This window comes from Salvia splendens, chromosome 4, assembly GCF_004379255.2.
Source record: "Salvia splendens isolate huo1 chromosome 4, SspV2, whole genome shotgun sequence".
In the NCBI taxonomy this organism is placed as follows: Eukaryota; Viridiplantae; Streptophyta; class Magnoliopsida; order Lamiales; family Lamiaceae; genus Salvia; species Salvia splendens.
Genome location: NC_056035.1, coordinates 10,037,862 through 10,057,968, shown reverse-complemented (window position 1 = coordinate 10,057,968; position 20,107 = coordinate 10,037,862). Strand labels below are relative to the sequence as shown.

Sequence of the window (20,107 nt, the reverse complement as noted above, 5' to 3'; positions counted from 1 at the left end):
ACATTGGAGAAGTGACACATCTTTTAATGTGCTTAAATTAAGTGACTTTATGTTACTTAATAATTATAGTGGACCAAGATGGGTGAAAGAGCCCACACGCGCGCGCGCCGCCTCCGCCGCCCACCCGAGCCCGTGGTCGCGGGCCTCGATCTTGGACTTGGATCTTGGCAATTGGTCTTTGGGCTCGGGTCTGGACCCGTAGTTATCTTTTTAGACCACCGATGAGTCAGCAATCCAAGTGGCTTGACACATCGTCAAGAGTGGCACAGTCAAAGCCTACACGGCTGCCACGTGAGAAATCCACACGCGGAAGGAACACTCCTGTCACAAGCTTGTAACCGTCGACGGTTACGAATGAGCCATGATGAGCCTTCATGGCTTGGTTGACCCTGCATGGTGGCTTGGCCAATAAATAAGCTAGTCATTCCACTGCATTTGACACAACATACACAAGCATTCTGCATCATAAGCTCTCTCCCTCTCCAGCATTGTTTTTTCTGTCGAAAGCTCTGCTCTCTCCTCCATCCAGTTCGCCGGAGCTCTGCTGATTGCGGTGCTGCTTCACTAGAGACGTAGCCGTTTTATCTTTGGGGACGACACGCCAAGCCGAGAGTACTACCGGGGCGTATCTTGTCTTGCGGAAAGAGGCCTCATCGACTCGGCTAAACAACTGTTCACGGTTACTATTTCGATTTCTCAATTGTAATTTCATTTTAGTTCAGTTTCCCCTTTTGTATTCCTTCTTTGGGGTTGTATTACGCCCGGTTGTATCTCTTGTAATCCCAGAAACCAACATTATACTCATGCTTTTAATTTGCATGCTTTACTGTACAAACTTTAAAGTGTACAATATTATCAAGCTTTATATGTAAATCTTAATTAGCCCAGTTATTTTGTGTTTGTATATTTTTGTTTAGTGTGAAGACCGAGATATAAGAGTATGGATTCGATTATTTGGTTGTTGCGGCAAAATTAACCGAAATATGATAAATAAATAGACTAAGCTGATCACTAATAATTATAATTAAGAAATAACCTTGGATTGCCTACAAGGCTACAACAAGTAGGTTTTGCAGTACATACTTTGCAGTACATACTTTGCACAGCTTACACTCGCCGCATAAAGACTCGTTCAATTTATTTAAAGGCACTTGGTGGTAAGAGCATGAATAACGCGGAGGGCCGGGCCGCAAATCGCGAGTCTCGGCCCGTCCCACGCGTTAATCGGAGGAGAGGCATGGCCTGGGCTGGTCTCGGGGCTGCGTTCCCAGCCTGGTGACCGTCCCGCGGCCCGGCTCAGTGGCGCGATGGAGGGAGAGGGGCCGTGACGGAGGGGGAATTTTTGGCAAAAATTGGAAGAGGAAGAAGAGGGAGGAAGAGGAAGAAGAGGGAGAGGGAGAGGGGTGAGGAAGAAGGGGGGAGGAAGATGAAGAAGATGAAGAAGAGGGGAGACGATCCCATTTTCCGATTTTTAAATTTTTTTGCATATTTTTTGCAATTTTTTATGTTATAATAAAAAAGAGGGAGGAAGAGGGAGAGGGGCGAGAACGTTGTTGCTGATTTTTATTTTTTATTTTTTGCAGATTTTTAATATTCTATTTTGTAGTTTATAATTTATTATTTTTGTATTAAAAATGAATTTCTTGTTTTATAATTTGCGTTGTCTAGGAATTGTAATTTTAATTTCTACTGAACAATGCATTTTTTCGGTTTCAATTGTTCTACGTATTGCATTTACGAGCAAAATAGTCTGAAGTTGTGAATAGTATCATTTATTAGTTGCTGTTCGGGTTGTGACCTACAGGGTTAGAGCAGTTGGGGCCTGGGCCGCAACTGTAGATGAATGATGACGTGGAGGGGACTTGAGGCCGGAACTGGGGACGGGGTTATTCATGCCCTAAGAAACGGTATGGTTCCTCAATTAGTGTCCCACTACATATTTATTTCACTATTTTAATCAGTTTTTAAAAGGAGTTGTTATGGAGTATAATTTAAATGGAATTAGTTTAAGTAGATTGATTTTTTTAAAATAATTTGAGAATTAAAACAAGAAAGTTAAACCACGTGGAATTATTACTTTGATTTTGCATCATAGACTAGATGAATCGATGTTTGGACTTAAATAACTGAACAACGTGCATATTTTACTCATATTTTCAGTTCCCATCAAAATTTTAAAATAATAGTACTACTATTGGAAAATGAGGGAACAGTTTCTGGATGTACAATACAAACATTGCAAATTGGCTTTTGGAATTAATCCTGATTCGCCTTGTTTCAAAGCATTAACAATAAAATAAATAAATAAAAATTAGGTGAATTTTAAAAAAATAAGTCGAGAAACGATTTGGGCCAACTGGGCTAGAGTTAAGCTCACAAACTAACTGGCTTTTGTCAGTTAGCAGCCACAGCTGCAGATCGGCCCACCAAAACTATGATATATTTAGTGAGTTTTAAAAAATATAAAGGACTGTGGATTGAAAATGTTTATGAAATATGTGACACTTTTTTTATGGTAGTTATATAATAAAATGTGAATAAAGTGAGTTAGTGCAATGTGAGACTTATTTATCATTTATTAGTAAAAGTGAAATGTAATTCTTACTGTGAGATGAACCGAAATGGAAAAATGTGACTTTTATTATGAGATGAGAGATTTTTTTATTTTATGCCCGACAGTTTTATTTATTTACTACAATATTTCTTAAATGTTTTAAAATTGCCATTATGATTTTTCTAATATATTAGGGTCCAATATCTCCTTATTAAATGCCATTATTGATGTAAATGAATGATATTCACATCCCACATGGAAATGAAAATCCGGAAACTTGTGTTAATTGTATGATACTATGATGGATCGTGCAATTGATCATAATTTGTGTTTTTTGTTGTTAACAAATCAATAAAATACGGTTGAAGGTATCAGTTCACAAAACTTTACAAAAATTACGAAAAGCCCCCCATTGGAGGTTAAGTGACGTGTACGATATCCTGCAAATGTAAAGACATTAATCATAAATTACGGAACGAGAATTATATTATGCGGAAAACAAAACTAATTTAAACATTTTATTTAAATGTTTAAAAAAAAGAAAAAATGAAAAGCATAGATTGGATTTCTTTTTCATTTCCCTCTAATTTGTCCATTCTCTAATGTTTGGAGGGCAAGACAGTTTTAATTTCATATGAATTTTTTTTCAAATTTGACCTGAGCTTACAAAAGAGAATTTGTCACTCTCTTCTGCAGCTCACTTTCTTGATCTTGCAGATTTTGATTCCAGGTACGAATCATTTGCTACTGATGGAGTACGTACTAAACAAGCCCAATAGCAGTGACGGCCCATCAGCCCTAAGCCCAAGGAAGAGTATCAGTTCGGCATTACCAAAGAGTTCGGCCCCAGCCTACAGCTCGGTAAAAGCCGACCAATCAAGCTCTACTCTCAGATCGGCAAAAGCTGCTCGGCAATAGTTCAGAAGTTCGGTCTCAGTATTCGACCGAACTGGAAGATAGTCAACTCATGCAGGATCACATGCAGGATAGTGGATCAAGCACAGAGATAGTGGACTCATGCAGGATCTCATGCAGGATAGTGGACCCATGCAAGATCTCCATGACCTCCACGACATTCACAACCATCATTAGTGGTGATGCAAGCCACGATCTTAGTTCAATGTATAAATAGAACTCAGATCAGATAAAGAAAGGTTAAGTTCTCTAGAGATCAAATATCAAATAGAAGTCTGTATTGTAAGCTGTAGAAAACAGATCAAGCAATACAACTCTGCCCTCTTTTCTTCCCGTGGACGTAGATTTACCTCAGTAAATCGAACCACGTAAATCTCTGTGTCGTGATCTGCATCTTCCTGCATTCATCACCATCAAAAATTCGCCAAACCATCACTAGCGCCGTCTGTGGGAAACAGAGAACCAAATTTGTGATAAAGCGAATTTTTGACCCTTTTTCCACCCCAAAAAAATGCATACCAGATCACACACTACCCGTAATACCGTTCGTGAAAACCATAAGGAAGCTAGTCCAGCCCGCAGGTCCGGAAAACAGCCTCGGGAGACAGCTACTTCCAGTTTTCACGATGAAGGAACAAGCCGCTCAAAAGGTCCACACACCGAGTCTTCCCAGCAGCCTGATTTGAATGAGGCTGTCAAGCTGTTCTTGGCTGAGAAGCAGGATGAGTTCTTAGCCTTCCTGCAAAAGAGCCAACAACCGAAGACGAAAACGGTGGATTCTCCTTCCTCATCCAGACATGAAAGTCGCTACCGCAGTAGTGCCGTGTCTTCCAGGAAGAAGAATCCTCCACCCCGACATGTTCCTGTCCCTCCTCGGTGCCGAAATCACAGGAGATCTCCATCTCCTCCATACCGAAGAGATGTCGGGTTCGCCATGTACGGAGCATTGAAGACTCCGTTCTCGGACGATATCACCCGAACTCCCCTTCCACAGAACTACCGAACTCCGTCGATGACTTATGACGGGTTGGTGGATCCTCATGACTTCCTGGGACGCTATCAGTATAATATGGCGAACCAGGGTCTCAATGAGGTCCATATGTGCAAGCTGTTCCCCGAGCTGCTTATCGGGAACGCGAGAAGGTGGTTCGATAGCCTCCCCCAAGGCAGCATTAGATCTTACCGAGATCTAATGGATGCTTTCCACAGGAGGTTCTTTCAGAAAGCGGAAGCCCGGATCACTTCGGCTCAGCTGCTTTCTATACGTCAAGGTCGCGACGAAAAGATCAGCGACTTCATGACGAGATTCCACAAGGAATGCCTACAAGTAGATGATCTCAACGATCTACTTGTCATTTCGGCATTCCAAAATGGAATCCTGCCCGGAGCTCTCTACAGAAAGCTCGTGGAATGCAGTCCGCAAACAGCTCAAGAGATGTGGGACATTGCGGACCAGTTTTCTCGTGCCGATGAGGCAGACCGTCTAAAACGGTCTTTAGACAGCTCATCCCGAGGAGACAGGAGGAAGCCCGATCACAGCGATCAGGGACAAACTCGCCGAACTCCTTTTGGCGATCAGGGACATCCTCGCCGAACTCCTTTTGAAAGGATTCAAAGGACTCCGGTGCAAGACCGATTGGGGCCACGTCTCAATCCTGAGAAGCCGCCCGCTCAGTTCGTACCATTGAACAAGTCAAGAGCGGAAATTTTCGAACTGCATTCCGATATGTTCGAAAAGCCAAGGCGGATGACGAAATCGGCCGCGCGCCGACCTCAGGATCAATATTGCTCCTTCCATCAAGACTACGGTCACGATACCGAGGAGTGCCGACATTTGGCTGCAGGTATTGATGCCCTTGTGAAAGCAGGGACGTTAAAAAAATACCGAAGCAAGCAGCCGAAAAAGAACAAAAAGCAGGGAGGTGCGAACTGCGCTCCTCAGGATCCGAAAAGGCAACAGGATCCCGAAGACGATAACGAGCCGCAATATGATGGAGTAATCCTAACTATTGACGCTCTCCCTGCCGGGAAGACTAAATCGTCTCTGAAGTCATAGAGCAGAGGTTTAAAAGCTCGGTCTCCCACCCACAAGCAAACGGACTGAAGCCGTGATTCCGGTTGAGATCGGCATACCCAGTCCCCGAACTCTAAATTTCTCCTCAGAAATAAATGATGACGGACTGAGAGCCGAACTAGATCTGGCCGAAGAAAGAAGAGAATTGGCCTGCATAAAAGCAGCCAAGTACAAGGAGCAAGTAGCCCGGTATTATAACCAAAGGGTGAAAAAGCTGCAATTTCAAGTGGGAGATCTCGTCTTGAGAAACAACGAAGTAAGCCGAGCAGAAAAGCTGGGCGAACTCGAACCCACATGAGAAGGTCCATATCGGGTGTCAGAAGTCCTCGGCAAAGGGTCTTACAAATTGACTCGTGTCAGGAGCACAAGTACCCCGAACATGGTACGTTTCCAACCTCAAAAAGTTCCATTTGTAAGAGACAGTCCGGTCAGTCAAGTCTTGTGTCTAGTTCGGTCCTAAGGCTATGTGCGTTTTTGTCTCTATGTGCTTTTTATTTGTCTAGGTGTGTTTTGTCTGTCTATGTGCGTGTCGTCTCTTACAAATGTTGCTGAGGTATCTTGTTCTTCGAAGGCTGATCCCCTTTTTAGAACATATATAAGCCTACGATTGTGAGTCCAAACTTCTAAAGAGGATACAAGACCACAATTCAGCTTAAAAAACAAGCAGTTCGTCTGAAACGAACTGCAACAATAAGCCAACGATTGTGAGTCCAAGCTTCTAAGGAGGATACAAGACCACAATTCAGCTTAAAAAACAAGCAGTTCGTCTGAAACGAGCTGCAACAATAAGCCCACGATTGTGAGTCCAAGCTTCTAAGGAGGATACAAGACCACAATTCGGCTTAAGAAACAAGCAGTTCGTCTGAAACGAACTGCAACAAAGGGAAAGTCCGATCCACGCGATAAAACTCGCCGAATTAGGACAAGGGAAAGTCCGATCCACGCGATAAAACTCGCCGAATTAGGACAAGGGAAAGTCCGATCCACGCGATAAAACTCGCCGAATTAGGACAAGGGAAAGTCCGATCCACGCGATAAAACTCGCCAAATTAGGACACAAGCTTAGTCCGGTCAAAGAAATTTATTTCATCAGACCAAAGACGAGTCCGGTCAAAGATGTTTATTTCATCAGACCAAAGACGAGTCCGGTCAAAGATGTTTATTTCATCAGACCAAAGACGAGTCCGGTCAAAGATGTTTATTTCATCAGACCAAAGACGAGTCCGGTCAAAGATGTTTATTTCATCAGACCAAGGACCAAGTCCGGTCAAAGAAGTTTATTTCATAAGACCAAGGACCAAGTCCGGTCAAAGAAGTTTACTTCATAAGACCGAGAACAAGTACGATGAAATTATTTCGCTGAGCTGTTAATACGCAGTGTTAGAAGCGAAATGAAAATTTCATTTATTAAATCTTGTTCGGCACACAACTCCGCTACCCTACGAGATGGCGTTACGCTATTACAAAGGACTATTCTACTGTCCAGGGTTGCTAAAGTTGAGCCATCTATTCACAAAATCTTCGTGAAGCCGAGTTCGGGCGTTCTCGGCAGCTGAAGAATAAGCAGGTCGACGAGATGCTCTAATCGACCTACCGCCTCTTCCCTGAGCCCGGGAAGCTCTAGCACCTCGGCGGCGAAGAGTCTCTTCACGAAGCATTTGTTGATCTTGCTCACTCATAACCACAGCTCCTCTGCGAACTTCAGTCCGTCCTCGACTTGACGTCTCCGGCTGTTCCTGAGTTCGTTGCTGACTTGGAGTAAGGTTTTGAGCATGTGAATCAGGGGTTTGAGCTGGAGTGTGACCATCTGTTGACGGGAAATGCCTAAGGAATCTCTCGATTGAGGGACGCCGGGAAAGAATGATGTCGTACCGAGAAGCCCAGCGCCGCAATGATTTCACGACTTGTTGGCAAGCCGAGCTCTCCAGCGCATTGTTCCTCCGGAGTACATTATATTCCTCCCACAGTTCGTCAACTCGTTCCTGAACTTCAGAGATGGTCATTCCCCCGCGCCTGCAGATGAAATCCTCATACGCAGTCCTCTCAGCGACGGCGGTATTCAGCTCGGCCTCCAGATCTTTCTTTTCGGACTCTAAGTCCTTATTGTCGGCCTCCAGCTTCACTGAACGAGCCAAGAGTTCGTCATTCTTCACCTGGTCAGCTATGGCTCTTTTCTCAGCTTCGTCTAAAGCCGAAGAGTACAGCCGCTTCCAGTGAAGTACCTCCAGCTCCTTAAGAGTTCAGAATATAGAGCAGCTATGTCAGTTCGGCATTTCAGATTACTGAGCAGGTAGTAAACCACAACAGGAGTAAAAGAGAGTACGAAAGGCTATACGAAGACACAAGAGCAGAAAGAAGAATTTTTTCATTCATAAGAAAAAATTTTTTCTACACAAGGGCTTCAAGGCCGTTTTACAAGAAGGAAGAAACTAAACTAAGAGAAGGGAGACGAAATCATACTCCGCCAGCTTCGTCTCCGCCTTCTCGGTGAGGTTCAGCTTCCTTCTCCTTGTCTGCTTCAGCTTCAGCCTCGGCCTCCCTGCTCTCCCCAGCCTGTTCGGCGCCACCATAGCCGATCTGCTGCGCCTCCTGCTCGGCCTGCTCATCGCCGGTCTGCCGCTCATGCTGCTCGGTCTCACCCTCTCCATGGAAAATTGGAGCGGGTGAAACTGACCCTATGGAGGCAAAGATAGCCTCCATGTTCTCATCGCGGTCAGCTCGGCAACTACGAACTTGGTCTGCAGAAAGCAGGACCGAGGACGAAGCAAGCTCCTCAAGCACCGGCAGACTCTGAAGCCGAGCTGCTATCTCTCGGCCGTACAGCGGCAGGATGACTTCGGGACCCTGCTCGGCTTTATCGGTCATCAGTTTCAGCAGATCACCGACAAAGGCTGAAAATTGGTTGCTCAGAAAGAGTTTCTCCGCGAAAGCACGGAGAACCTCCCCTTGGGCAACCACGGCGGCAGCATCCCTCCGTTTTGTCTGCTCTCGCTGAATGACGAGCTGGTTTTTGGCAAACTGAGCTTCATCCTGGGCCGAAATCCTAGCAGCTCTGGCTTTCTCAAAGTTTGCCTCAGCCTGCTCGGCCCGGTGACAAGCAGCTGCCAACTTCCTCTGCATCTCAGCATAGTCGTTGGACGCTTTGGAGAGTTCGACGGCGACGAGCTTGGAGAGCATATCGTTCCTCTGAAAATGGAAAAAACAAAAAGTCAACAGAGGGGCCACAAAAAATACAGGAAAAAAGCAAGGCCAGAAAATCAAGAAGAGAATTCACCTCGGCGAAGTCCGTGGGCCATAAAAAGGGCTCACAGATATGTTCCGAAGGAGGCGCCAAGACCACGTCTTTCTCTGGCGCTCTCGGGGGTTTCTGGGTCTTCCCCTTCCTACTTGCCGAAGTCGACTCCGGCTTCTTTGGATCCGAAGAGGTCTTTTGCCTCTTCGGATTCTTCTCGGCATCAGGCGCCGAGCTGGTAGCCTTCTCTTTCTCCGGCTCCTTAAGCTCGGAGGATTTGCGGCTAATCTTATTCAGCATGTACACTGCCAAAAAGCAAGAAAGCAAGGTTAGTTTTCGCCGCTAAAGCAGTAAAGCATAAAAAAGAAATCCTCACCCTCAGTTTCTTCGTCCGAAGACGAGATATTGAACACGAGGTCGCCCTTGACGAGCTCAGTTTCCGAGTATTGTTTCCTAATCATAGGAATCTTATTGAGCTCGCCCTCGAGCTCGGCCAACGGTTCTAACCGAGGATGGGGAATCACGGACTTCGGCCCTCTCCAAGGAAAGCCCGGAGCCGAAGTCCTATTATTAAAAAAGAAACGGTTTTGCCATTTCGGCCACTTGGTTTTGCAGAAGGCCCTAAAAGGCTGTAAGGGGATCAAGTAAAACCAAGATCCCTTCCTTTTAAACTGGAAAAAATTAAGGATTGCCCGCAGAGACAGATCCTTATCTAGCCTACGGAGTTCGGCAGCAAAAGCCGACAAGTGCCTCCAAGAATTCGGAGTCACCTGACCTAAAGGGAGTTGAAAAAAATCAAGAAGCTCTACAAAAGGTGGGGGAAGAGGGAAACGAAGCCCGCATTCTAAGCAGGCTTCGTAAACGGTGGCATAACCCTCCGGCGGGTCGTTAGCCCTATGATCATCGTCGGGAACCACCGCCTTCCCCCCGGGAAGAAGATATTTTTCGTGTAGAGATATCACAGTGTCCTTACTCAAGACGCTGTGAAAGTATTCTACAGTCTTCTCCCCGGACTCTTTCCGGCTAGAAGACCCCTTATCCCCTTTCCTACCGCTACCTAACTCTGAAGAAGAAGAAGAAGACATGGTTCTTACTCTTTGCAAAATCTGAAGAAATTCTGAAGAAATTCTTGAAAGCGGAAGGAAATTTTTTACGCAAAAGAGAGAGATTGCAGAAGAAGCGATAGCAAAAGTGTTCCACTGATGAAGAAAGGACGTATTTATCAGATTCGGAGAAGATTTCAAAATCATCGCACCGTTTCGAATCCCACCTTTTCAGGATTCAACGGCCGGATTTTACTGTCGCATTTAATGCAGTCACGCGCAAGGCACGTCCCCTGACGTCAGCCTCCCCCGTACCTTTATCCAGAATGCCGAAGTGACTCGCTTCGCCGAAGTGATTCACTTCGCTTTTCGGGGGGGGTAGTGATGGAGTACGTACTAAACAAGCCCAATAGCAGTGACGGCCCATCAGCCCTAAGCCCAAGGAAGAGTATCAGTTCGGCATTACCAAAGAGTTCGGCCCCAGCCTACAGCTCGGTAAAAGCCGACCAATCAAGCTCTACTCTCAGATCGGCAAAAGCTGCTCGGCAATAGTTCAGAAGTTCGGTCTCAGTATTCGACCGAACTGGAAGATAGTCAACTCATGCAGGATCACATGCAGGATAGTGGATCAAGCACAGAGATAGTGGACTCATGCAGGATCTCATGCAGGATAGTGGACCCATGCAAGATCTCCATGACCTCCACGACATTCACAACCATCATTAGTGGTGATGCAAGCCACGATCTTAGTTCAATGTATAAATAGAACTCAGATCAGATAAAGAAAGGTTAAGTTCTCTAGAGATCAAATATCAAATAGAAGTCTGTATTGTAAGCTGTAGAAAACAGATCAAGCAATACAACTCTGCCCTCTTTTCTTCCCGTGGACGTAGATTTACCTCAGTAAATCGAACCACGTAAATCTCTGTGTCGTGATCTGCATCTTCCTGCATTCATCACCATCAAAAATTCGCCAAACCATCAGCTACAATTCTGGGTTTTCTGAATATGTTCGCCCTTTTTTTTGTGATTGGGTTTGTATACGCATACTCTAATTCTACAGCCTTCCTTTTGTGGTTAATTTTTTTGGGTCTTTAGGGTTATTTTGATTGGCTCAAGTTTGAGGCAAACTGCACTTGGATTTGCTAAGTGGTTGAGTTCATTTTTTCCCGAGAAAAACTTTTTTTTAATGTTACTATTTCTCTGTAAATGGGAGCTTTATAGTTCTCCCGATTGGCTGCAACGAAATCAGTGGCTAGATATCTGCTGAGCTGCGTTTTGGGATTTATATTTGAATAAAGCTATCCGGACACATTATGGTCAGTCATAAATTAATTAAATAACAAAAAAAATTGATTTTTTTTTTTCAAATTTTTGGTTTAATACTACTTGATTTTACTTTTATATCCTCTTCATTATATGTTGCTCAACATGTTAGTGTTGCTCTTTCGTAGTTTTTGCTCAACTTATTACTAATGTCATTTCTTGATTGTTGCTCAACGTATACAGTAATTCGTGATATTAATGTGTTTTACGTAATGGAATTCAAAGATAAGTATCAACTCACAAATCCATTCACACACATATAAGTTTATATCGGTAATTCTAATTTTTTTATACTTGTAAATGGACTAAATTAACTCTTTATGGTTTTGAATAAACAACTAAGCTACTATGCACCTCATTCTATTTAGAATTTCAAATGAATTAATGCGTTTTGGAGGTTTCTTGTGGATTTTCAGTTGGCACAAAATTAAAGGTAGTTCAGGAATCTGTTGGTGGAACCAATTTGGATTCCAAATTCAGATTGTTAGATGCAGAGGACTCCAACATATGTTTGGGTCATCAAACTGAGCATGAGTCTCTTAATTCTTTTATAAATAAGGTGATCAAGTGCTTTGCATATGCATATTTTCTTTTGATTATGATTTACAGTTTACATTCTTGTTTCTGCCTGTGAAAAAATTCACGGGACAACTAATAAGAATGCTGGAAACAAGTTTTGCTATAACTTTCCAGATTTTGTTTTGTCATATTATAGATTCATGAGAATGGAGCTGCTAATTACAGTGCGGGCACCATATTCTCTCCTTCCTTTCGCATTGCTAGAAGTGATGTCGATGATATTTCAAGTGAAGGTACCATAGTATATGAATAGTGATCAAGTCCTTTTTTATTTGCATTTTTGTTTTCCAAGTCTATTTTCTGGTGTCTAGTATATTCAAGTACCTATACTTATCTCTGATTGAATCATTCCAGCAGAGTTTTATAATTACTTCCGGAATGGTGACCGGCAATTTGAGGACTGTGCGAAGGAGAACGTCCAGATTGATTGCCCAGGTATTTGCAAAGCAAATAGAAATGTATTTTTCTCCACAAATTCCACAATTTCTTTCTCTGTTAATTCACTAGATTATTCTCTGTGAAATTTAGGTGGTGTCACTCTTTCACCAGAAGTTTCAGCTATATATCTTTCCATGAAAAATTCAAACCACGAATTTATCGATGAGAACAATCAGGACCACATGGCAGCGGATGTACGTCGGGAGGATGAAGATGCTGAAGAATATGATGATTTTGACCCATACTTTTTCATAAAGAATTTACCAGACCTCTCTTCAGTGGTCCCAACTTACCGGCCTCTGCTATTACTTAAACAAACAAGAAGCTGCCCTTCGACATCACTTGTTTTGGACTTGGACGGTAAGCATGCTGCATAGTTTGTCATTTAGCCGTTATTTTCTGGTATTGTTATTGAGATCCTTTACCACTGTCTGATTGCCTAGTAAGTAGTAACTCGACTGAAGTTGATAATAATTTATACCTGCCGGCATTGTTATATGGTAATGAAATTACACTCCCATTGAATTGTTGTGTTTGGCAGAGACCTTGGTGCACTCTACCCTTGAACCATGTAATGATGCAGATTTCACATTCTCTGTTAATTTCAACATGAAAGAGCACACAGTATATGTGCGATGCCGTCCTCATCTTAGAGATTTCCTAGAGAGAGTATCTGGAATTTTTGAGGTAAATTATATTTACAGCGAGTCAAAGCATCTATGCAGAGCAGCTTCTAAATGTCTTGGACCCCAAGAGGAAAATCTTTCGCCATTGCATTTTTCGTGATTCCTGTGTCTTTGTTGACGGAAATTATCTAAAAGACCTATCAGTTCTTGGCCGTGACTTGTCGTGTGTCATTATAATTGACAATTCACCTCAGGTAAAAGTCTGAAAATCACACCTTAACAATTTCCTGGCTGCTTTCATTAGTTATGTATAAACATGTGGTTATTATCTGCCTTACTGTATAAAGACTATCAAGTTATATGGTCATGTTTTTGCAGGCTTTTGGTTTCCAAGTTGACAATGGAATACCAATTGAAAGCTGGTTTGATGATCGTACCGATTCAGAATTGTTATTGCTGCTCCCCTTCTTGGAAAGCTTAGTTGGAGCTCAAGACGTATAGCCCCTAATCGCCCAGAAATACAATCTCCGAGAGAAAATAGCCACAGCAGTCCCCCCTTTAGAGTACAATGAAAGAGACCCGTTGCAGAGATGAGGATCGATGTTTATTCATAGTTGCTTCTGCGTGTTCTTGTCCCAAGTAGTAGTTTTAAAAGAACCACACACAGGTAAAAGCAGTGTGATCTCAATCTCAAGGTGTTTGAGGACTGCAGATGTTGACCGGAAATGGAAATGAATAATTAAGTTTATACAAGTCACTTTTCATAAAGATGATTTATTTGCTTCACTGCCCTTCTTTTGATCTCTTCATTTGATTTCTTTTATGTTTGTGTGTAACGGCTGCTAATCAAATTTGGTTATTGTAGAATGTAGAGTAATGTAGCTGCGTGCTTTTTGTATTTGCTTTCACAAGAAATAAACACTCCACTATAATTTGGTATTTTGCACTATTCTTTCTAAAAGAACTCAAGAAACGCACTAGCAAATTACATTATTAATTCCGGAAAAGAGCATTTTACCTCGAATTTCCAATCGTTTAGAGGCGCCTACACAAATCAATGTTGTTAGAGGAACAAATATCGGTAAAGTAGAAACTTATGGAAATGATTTAAGGTTTGAAGAAAGGATGGGATGAATTACATAACATTCGGGAAAGTGGAAAATTGAGTTGAAGACATTAAAAAACAGGATTCATTATGTGAGCAATGCCTTGTACTTGTATGTAAACAAACCATGAAACCAATATGGAGAAATATTGTCACGCTATCAGAAGTCTATCTTTATTAGACTAGGATGTTCTTGACACGTGGCGCACATAATTAAGCCGTTTAAAGTTTTTCTATCCAACTATCGAATAAAATTGAGTGTATAAAGAGAGAATTTGTCTGGGTGGTAGTTTATTAGTCACAAAATTGTCGAACAAGTAAATAATCTCGTCTATTAGTGAGTGCGAAGTGGGACTATAAATAATCCATTTTCTAGCTTCAACTTACATAAATGTGTATTGTTTTGTAAATCATTGTACACCTATAATTTCTCGGAAACATAATCAAGCAAATGCCGCTATATCAGCCCTTCATAATGCTGCAGTGACACTAGATTTGTCCAAACTTTATAAAATATCGGTACTTCACCTGCGAAAATTCGCCCATTTTTATTCAGTGAAGAAATTATAAGCATTAATTTCTGTTAAGCCAGTAAATAAATGCTTGCCCATTTCAAGTGCAGATATAACCCATCCTCATTCCGAAATTACAGATTTACCCATCTTCACGTTACCCATGCAGTCAAACTGACTAAGCCGTTTGAACTACGGTTATTATGAACCTAACCATGGTTAACACGCCCAAAGATTTACTATAAAAACCCCTCCGAATTCTACCAGCTCCCGCCAGTGTATTGTTCGTTTCAGCTTGAGAAAACACAAAATCCTTTACAAACTTTCGCAGCTCATATTCGAGAATCCAAACTCTTGCTTCTTTCTGATTTTCCGAAGCAATGGTGAGCTAAGAGATCTATCACAGAAACAGCTCTGTTTTTCCACTTCTCTTTGTTTAGTTAGTCAGATTCCAATAGTAGCTAAGATGTCTACCGTTTTAACAATTTCAGGTGGTTGCTCAGAAAGTGAAGGAATCTGAGATCACGGAGCAGGACTCACTTCTTCTCGTAATCTCTCGCTCATGCTTGATCTAGTATTTTCTGTACGAGTTAGTATTTGTTTTCGGCATGAACAAACGGCTATTAACTTGTGATCTGCGACCGCTTTGATACTGGCTTTTGAATTGCACTTTGATACTCTGGTATATTGTGATGAATATGATTGCGCTACATTAGAAATCTCAATTTCCGTTTATATATATATATTTTTAATTTTGGTTTGGTTTCGTGAAAGCACCTCTTGTTCCTGCTGCACTTGTTATTGATGCAGATCAAATGCCTGGAGATGGTTGCATATTTATCTTGTTTTTGCTTTTTAAATAGTCATAAATCATTCTCGGTAGATTCTGAATTAATACTGTACAATTCAATCGGTGACTTTAGCACGATCTCTATTAGTTAGGATTGAGAACTGGATTATCAATATTTGGAAGAATATATTAAGTTTGTGTGGTATCTGATCTGAATGATTAAGTGTTCAGTTGTAAAATGTTCACTTGTCTTCACGTTAAAAGCTAAAGATGGTATGCGCCTGAATGACAGTTTGAAATAACATGATAGTCACTTGACTCAAGATGATTGGAACTTGTAAATCATTACTCATATATGATGTGTATTGCTTGACTTGTATTATGGTTACGGCTTGTATTGCAGCTATGATGTCATTTTAGCCCACAGATCTTATTCCTGACCCGATCATTTGCAGTATTTATTCGTTTCCTTGCATATTAATGTTCCTTTTTATAGTATTTTCTGTGTTATGGTTATATTATGCGTAACAAGCATCCGGAAAATCGCTTCTGAATTTGATCAGACGAGGAATCTGTTGCGAATTGCCATATTCAATATCAGTTACATCAGAGGCCTTTTCCCTGAGAAATATTTCAATGACAAGTCTGTTCCAGCTTTGGGTAGGCTGCTAAGTGCTGACCATTAACATTTTCTCTCTCCTTAAGCAAAAACTATAAAATTATATAGGTCATGTTCACATTGTAACAGATATGAAAATTAAAAAGCTTATGCCTATGGATGCGGAATCACGTAGACTCATTGATTGGATGGAGAAAGGTATATCTGAAACCTATCTTCACTATCTCCGATTTCTCTTGGTCAGGAGCTCATTCATACTGGTATTACCTTTTTTGTATAGGTGTTTATGATGCTTTACTGAAAAAATATCTTAAAACATTGCTATTCTGTGTCTGTGAGGCGGTAGATGGTCCAATGATTGAGGAGTACTCATGTAAGTCTTCGAGAAGCTTTCCAGAGAAATAGCTATACATATACAGAAGTTCAAATTATGTTGATGATGAAAAGTCATCATTTATTAAATTATTATTCCTAATGTTTTGTTTACATATTCAACATTGTATATACTCTTATGGTTTAATGTTTTGACTGCGATGTTTCCAGTTCTATATTTGGCATGCTAATGAAGAACCTTTCTTGCAGTCTCATTTAGTTACTCTAGTTCTGACAGTCAAGAGGTTTCAATGAACATCAGTCGTAGTGGGACAAAGAAGGGAGGGACTTTCAAACATGATTCAACAACAGAAATAACTCCAAGTCAGATGAGGTAACTGAAGTGTGCAACATTTCTACAACCAAACATTTTCTTGCTGTTTCTGCACAAACTATATGAAAATCTTATTAAACAGGAGTTCAGCTTGCAAGATGGTCCGTACACTAATGCAACTGATGAGAACTCTTGATAAGATGCCAGAAGAGGTGCGGTTTCTGTAGACCGGAGTTATGACTGTCTCTGGCTTTTTTACCTGATCCACTTGTATACCTTATTGACTGTGTCCCAAACTTTCAGCGCACTGTTCTGATGAAGCTCCTGTACTATGATGATGTCACGGTAGGCTTTTACATGAGTGGTTTTATTTCTATAGACATCTATAATCTTCGTTTGCTCATAACTGATTTTCTGAATAGATTATGGGAAAACATATAAACTGTCAACAGTAGTGGTTTTCATGGATGCAGGGAGTTTCAGATTGTTCTGCTAGCTTAGTCATTTGCCTTGTTTGATTTCTTTCTAACTTTAATTTTGCAGCCAATGGATTATGAACCCCCATTTTTCAGAGGTTGCACAGATGAGGAAGTGTACAATCCATGGATGAAAGATCCATTGAAGATGGAAGTTGGAAAAGTCAATAGCAAGCATTTGGTACTAGCTCTGAAGGTATGGGATTCCAACATAATTCAAACTTTCACTGTATCAAGCAGGCTTTCTTAATCTCTTCTCCCACTATATACTTAACAGGTTAAGAGTGTGCTTGATCCTTGTGAAGATGAAAATAATGATAATCAAGATGAAGTAATAAGCTTGGGAGCTGATTCACTCCAAAAAGATGGAGATAGTGAATCTGACAGTGAGGTATTATTAGGTTGATTGCATTTTGGTTCTCTTGTTTCGGTGATTTCTGGTTCTTGTAAACTGAAGTACAATCATCTTGTTTGGATATATAAGAACTTGTCTTCTTTTTTTTTTTCTTCTAATTCAGACGAGTAATTCAGATGATGATCAGCACATTGTAGCACCCGTAGGTAAAATCTTTCAAACTTTTCAGATTTAGATAACTCTGTTTTGTACATTTTAAAGTTTAACTCACACTACTTTTCTTTTTAATCAATATTTTGGCATTTTGTGGGACAGAAAGAAAGCAATTTCAAGAGGATAATGGAGCAGCTGATGAAGGTTCCATTTAATCACCTGAATACATTAAGATGGATTTCTATGTTCATGTAGTTTAGAAGATGTTTTAATATCTTCTCACTGTTAATGCAGAAAATACCCAGGATCCAGCAGAAGATGAACAGCAGTTGGGGCGAGTGAAGGAATGGATTGGTTCTTATCACCTTGAAACAGTGGACCTCACTGATGTCCTCTCAAATTTCCCTGACATTTCAGTGGTAAGAACACTTTAAATGATCCAATAGTGGAAAAAATACATTTTCTAGGAATAAGTTACCAGGTATAAAGCATTCAAGTTATTCTGGTCAATGTCTTTGACCTATATTTATCCTATTTGTGCAGGTCTTGATTGAAGGTACATATAAAAGATCCTAATGTCTCAAGCTAAAGAAACGAAGTCGTTGTTATTTACCTATTAGCCATCATCTGATGCTAAATTGGCTATTTTCCAGATATTATGGACAAGCTCGTGAAGGAAACTTTTGTAACTAAAGCTGCAGGAGATAGTTATGTCATTAACTCGAAAAAGGTTCTTTTTCTTTTGTCGTTGGGACCTTTTCCCCTTTGGTTTCATTTATAACATGTATATGAGTTGTGTATTCTCCTTGTGAACTGCAACTGAACTGCAGAATTTAGACTACGAGTTTGATGCTGTAAAAGAAGAAGTTGATGTGCAAGTGGGAGGATATAATGGAAAAGCTGGGAGAGGAGATCACATGTACATGAAGGTGAATTTCGTTAATTCATATGATTATACCACATAACTCAATTTAACTTCAAATTATTGAGTTATTACAAGCTGTATCCTGCACAGCACTTCACATCTTCAAACTTGTTGAACGTGCCCTTGAGAAATGTCGATAAATACTAGTAGTAACAACTATTACTGCTGGAACTTACACAGAAGTTGGGCTGAGACGCTTCACTCATCACTCTTCTGTTGCCTTCACGACACAACTGACCTTGCATTTAAACATTGATATGATATATTATGCTCCAGGCTTTGTACCATACTCTTCCAACGAGGTATATAACAATAGCAAAACTTCAAAACAAACTCGAAGGTAAAGCCAGCCAGGGTATGGTTCGGAAGCTTCTAGACAAAATGGCCAAAGATGGCTATGTTGAGGCCACTAGCAACCGGAGACTTGGTTAGTAAATGTAACTAATTAGCAATTTTCTAATGAAATCAAAGGTGCTGTAATTTACAGACATGCTTTTTATTCTCCCAGGAAAGAGGGTGATCCAATCTGACCTCACTAAGAAAAAACTGAGTGAAGTGAAAAAGATCTTAAGCTTTGATGCAATGGTACAATTAGTACTGCATTTCTTGCATGACTGAATAACCATAAGATTATTGGTTTTTGATGCTTAGCAATATGTTCTTCTTAACAGGAAGGGGATAATAAGAAATCAGGAGGCAAGGCCAACAATCTAGAAACTGAGACTGCTGGTGCCTAACATTGCCATACTTCCTAAATTATAAATTAAGTTAGCACCATGATTTACACTCTATTATGGTTTGAAATCAGGTAGCAAGTACAAGGACTTATCCACATGCGGTGGTCTCCACTCCATCGGGTCGGATATCACCAGGACAAGAGGCAGATCAGATGCAAACATGAATGACTCAACTAGAACTGAGAATGGTCTTGGCAGGAATTTGGGTCATTCTGGGAACACCCCAACTAGCAGGGCTGAGGTATGATTCAGTACAGATGCTCTCTTTCACCCACTTTATTTTGTAACAGTAAATAGTAACCTGGTCAATTTGAAATCCTCAGCCAGCAGCATCTAAAGAAAGTTTTGTGCCTGCGGCTGATGACGACATGGACTTGGTTATGGAGAGCAGGTGCACTCAGGAAAAACGTTTCAGAAAAACAAGCACGGTAAGCTTATTTTTTACATGTGGTTTCTAAGCTTTCAAATAAAAACATTTTTTATTTGTAAAATTTATTACAGGTCAAAGAGCCGATCCAGCAATACGCAAAGCGCCAGAAATCTGTGGCTATCTGAGTATTCATGCTCTGTTTTCTTGTGGATGGTCGTCTTCTCTCTGTCGTGGTTCATGTTTGTTTAACGAGTATAATGTAGTTTGCTCTTTTATTTTGTTCATCAGCTAATGGTACTTCAGAATGGTTTTAAGTGCTTAATACATATTGACTGAGACGTGGAATGTCACAATTCGGAGTGAATTTTGAAGCAATCAGTTTGGTGGATCTCAAGTTCTACAATGCAACTTGGATTAATTTACTCACTCACTCTATCTTTTAGTAATAGTATCACTTTACTGCAATGTAGTAACTCGGTATAGTTTAAATTTTAAAACATATCTAATCAATAGTTAGTCTTTGTATGTATAGCATTGTTTATCTAAATTCCATTTACTATAAGGAGGAAGTTACTTACAAAGTTGCAACTGAGATATGATCTGCCCTAGGTTAATTATGAAAGTGTAAAAAA

General features: G+C 40.9%; 2 protein-coding genes and 1 pseudogene across 3 annotated transcripts in view; 2 read left to right on the top strand and 1 right to left on the bottom strand.

Annotated features, from left to right (window-relative positions):
- LOC121798419 (DEAD-box ATP-dependent RNA helicase 21-like) overlaps nt 1-20,107 on the bottom strand; it is a 794,448-nt gene that overhangs the window by 68,960 nt on the left and 705,381 nt on the right. The window lies entirely within an intron of this gene.
- Nucleotides 11,909-13,621, top strand: LOC121798451 (annotated as a pseudogene).
- LOC121798423 (meiosis-specific protein ASY1-like) lies at nt 14,697-19,855 on the top strand. Of its 2 annotated transcripts, XM_042197424.1 has the most exons (22): nt 14,697-14,787; nt 14,896-14,952; nt 15,758-15,854; nt 15,943-16,011; nt 16,094-16,186; nt 16,396-16,519; nt 16,602-16,671; nt 16,763-16,804; nt 17,003-17,131; nt 17,213-17,326; nt 17,454-17,496; nt 17,606-17,647; nt 17,738-17,862; nt 17,987-17,999; nt 18,097-18,173; nt 18,274-18,372; nt 18,645-18,795; nt 18,877-18,953; nt 19,040-19,097; nt 19,177-19,346; nt 19,429-19,533; nt 19,607-19,855. In XM_042197424.1, the coding sequence occupies exons 1-22, from the start codon at nt 14,785-14,787 to the stop codon at nt 19,658-19,660; spliced, it is 1,812 nt and encodes a 603-aa protein (XP_042053358.1). In that variant the 5' UTR covers nt 14,697-14,784; the 3' UTR covers nt 19,661-19,855. The 2 variants fall into 2 exon arrangements, with proteins under 2 accessions (XP_042053358.1, XP_042053359.1); XM_042197425.1 differs by lacking the exon at nt 14,697-14,787 and having other exon boundaries at nt 14,943-14,952; nt 15,727-15,854.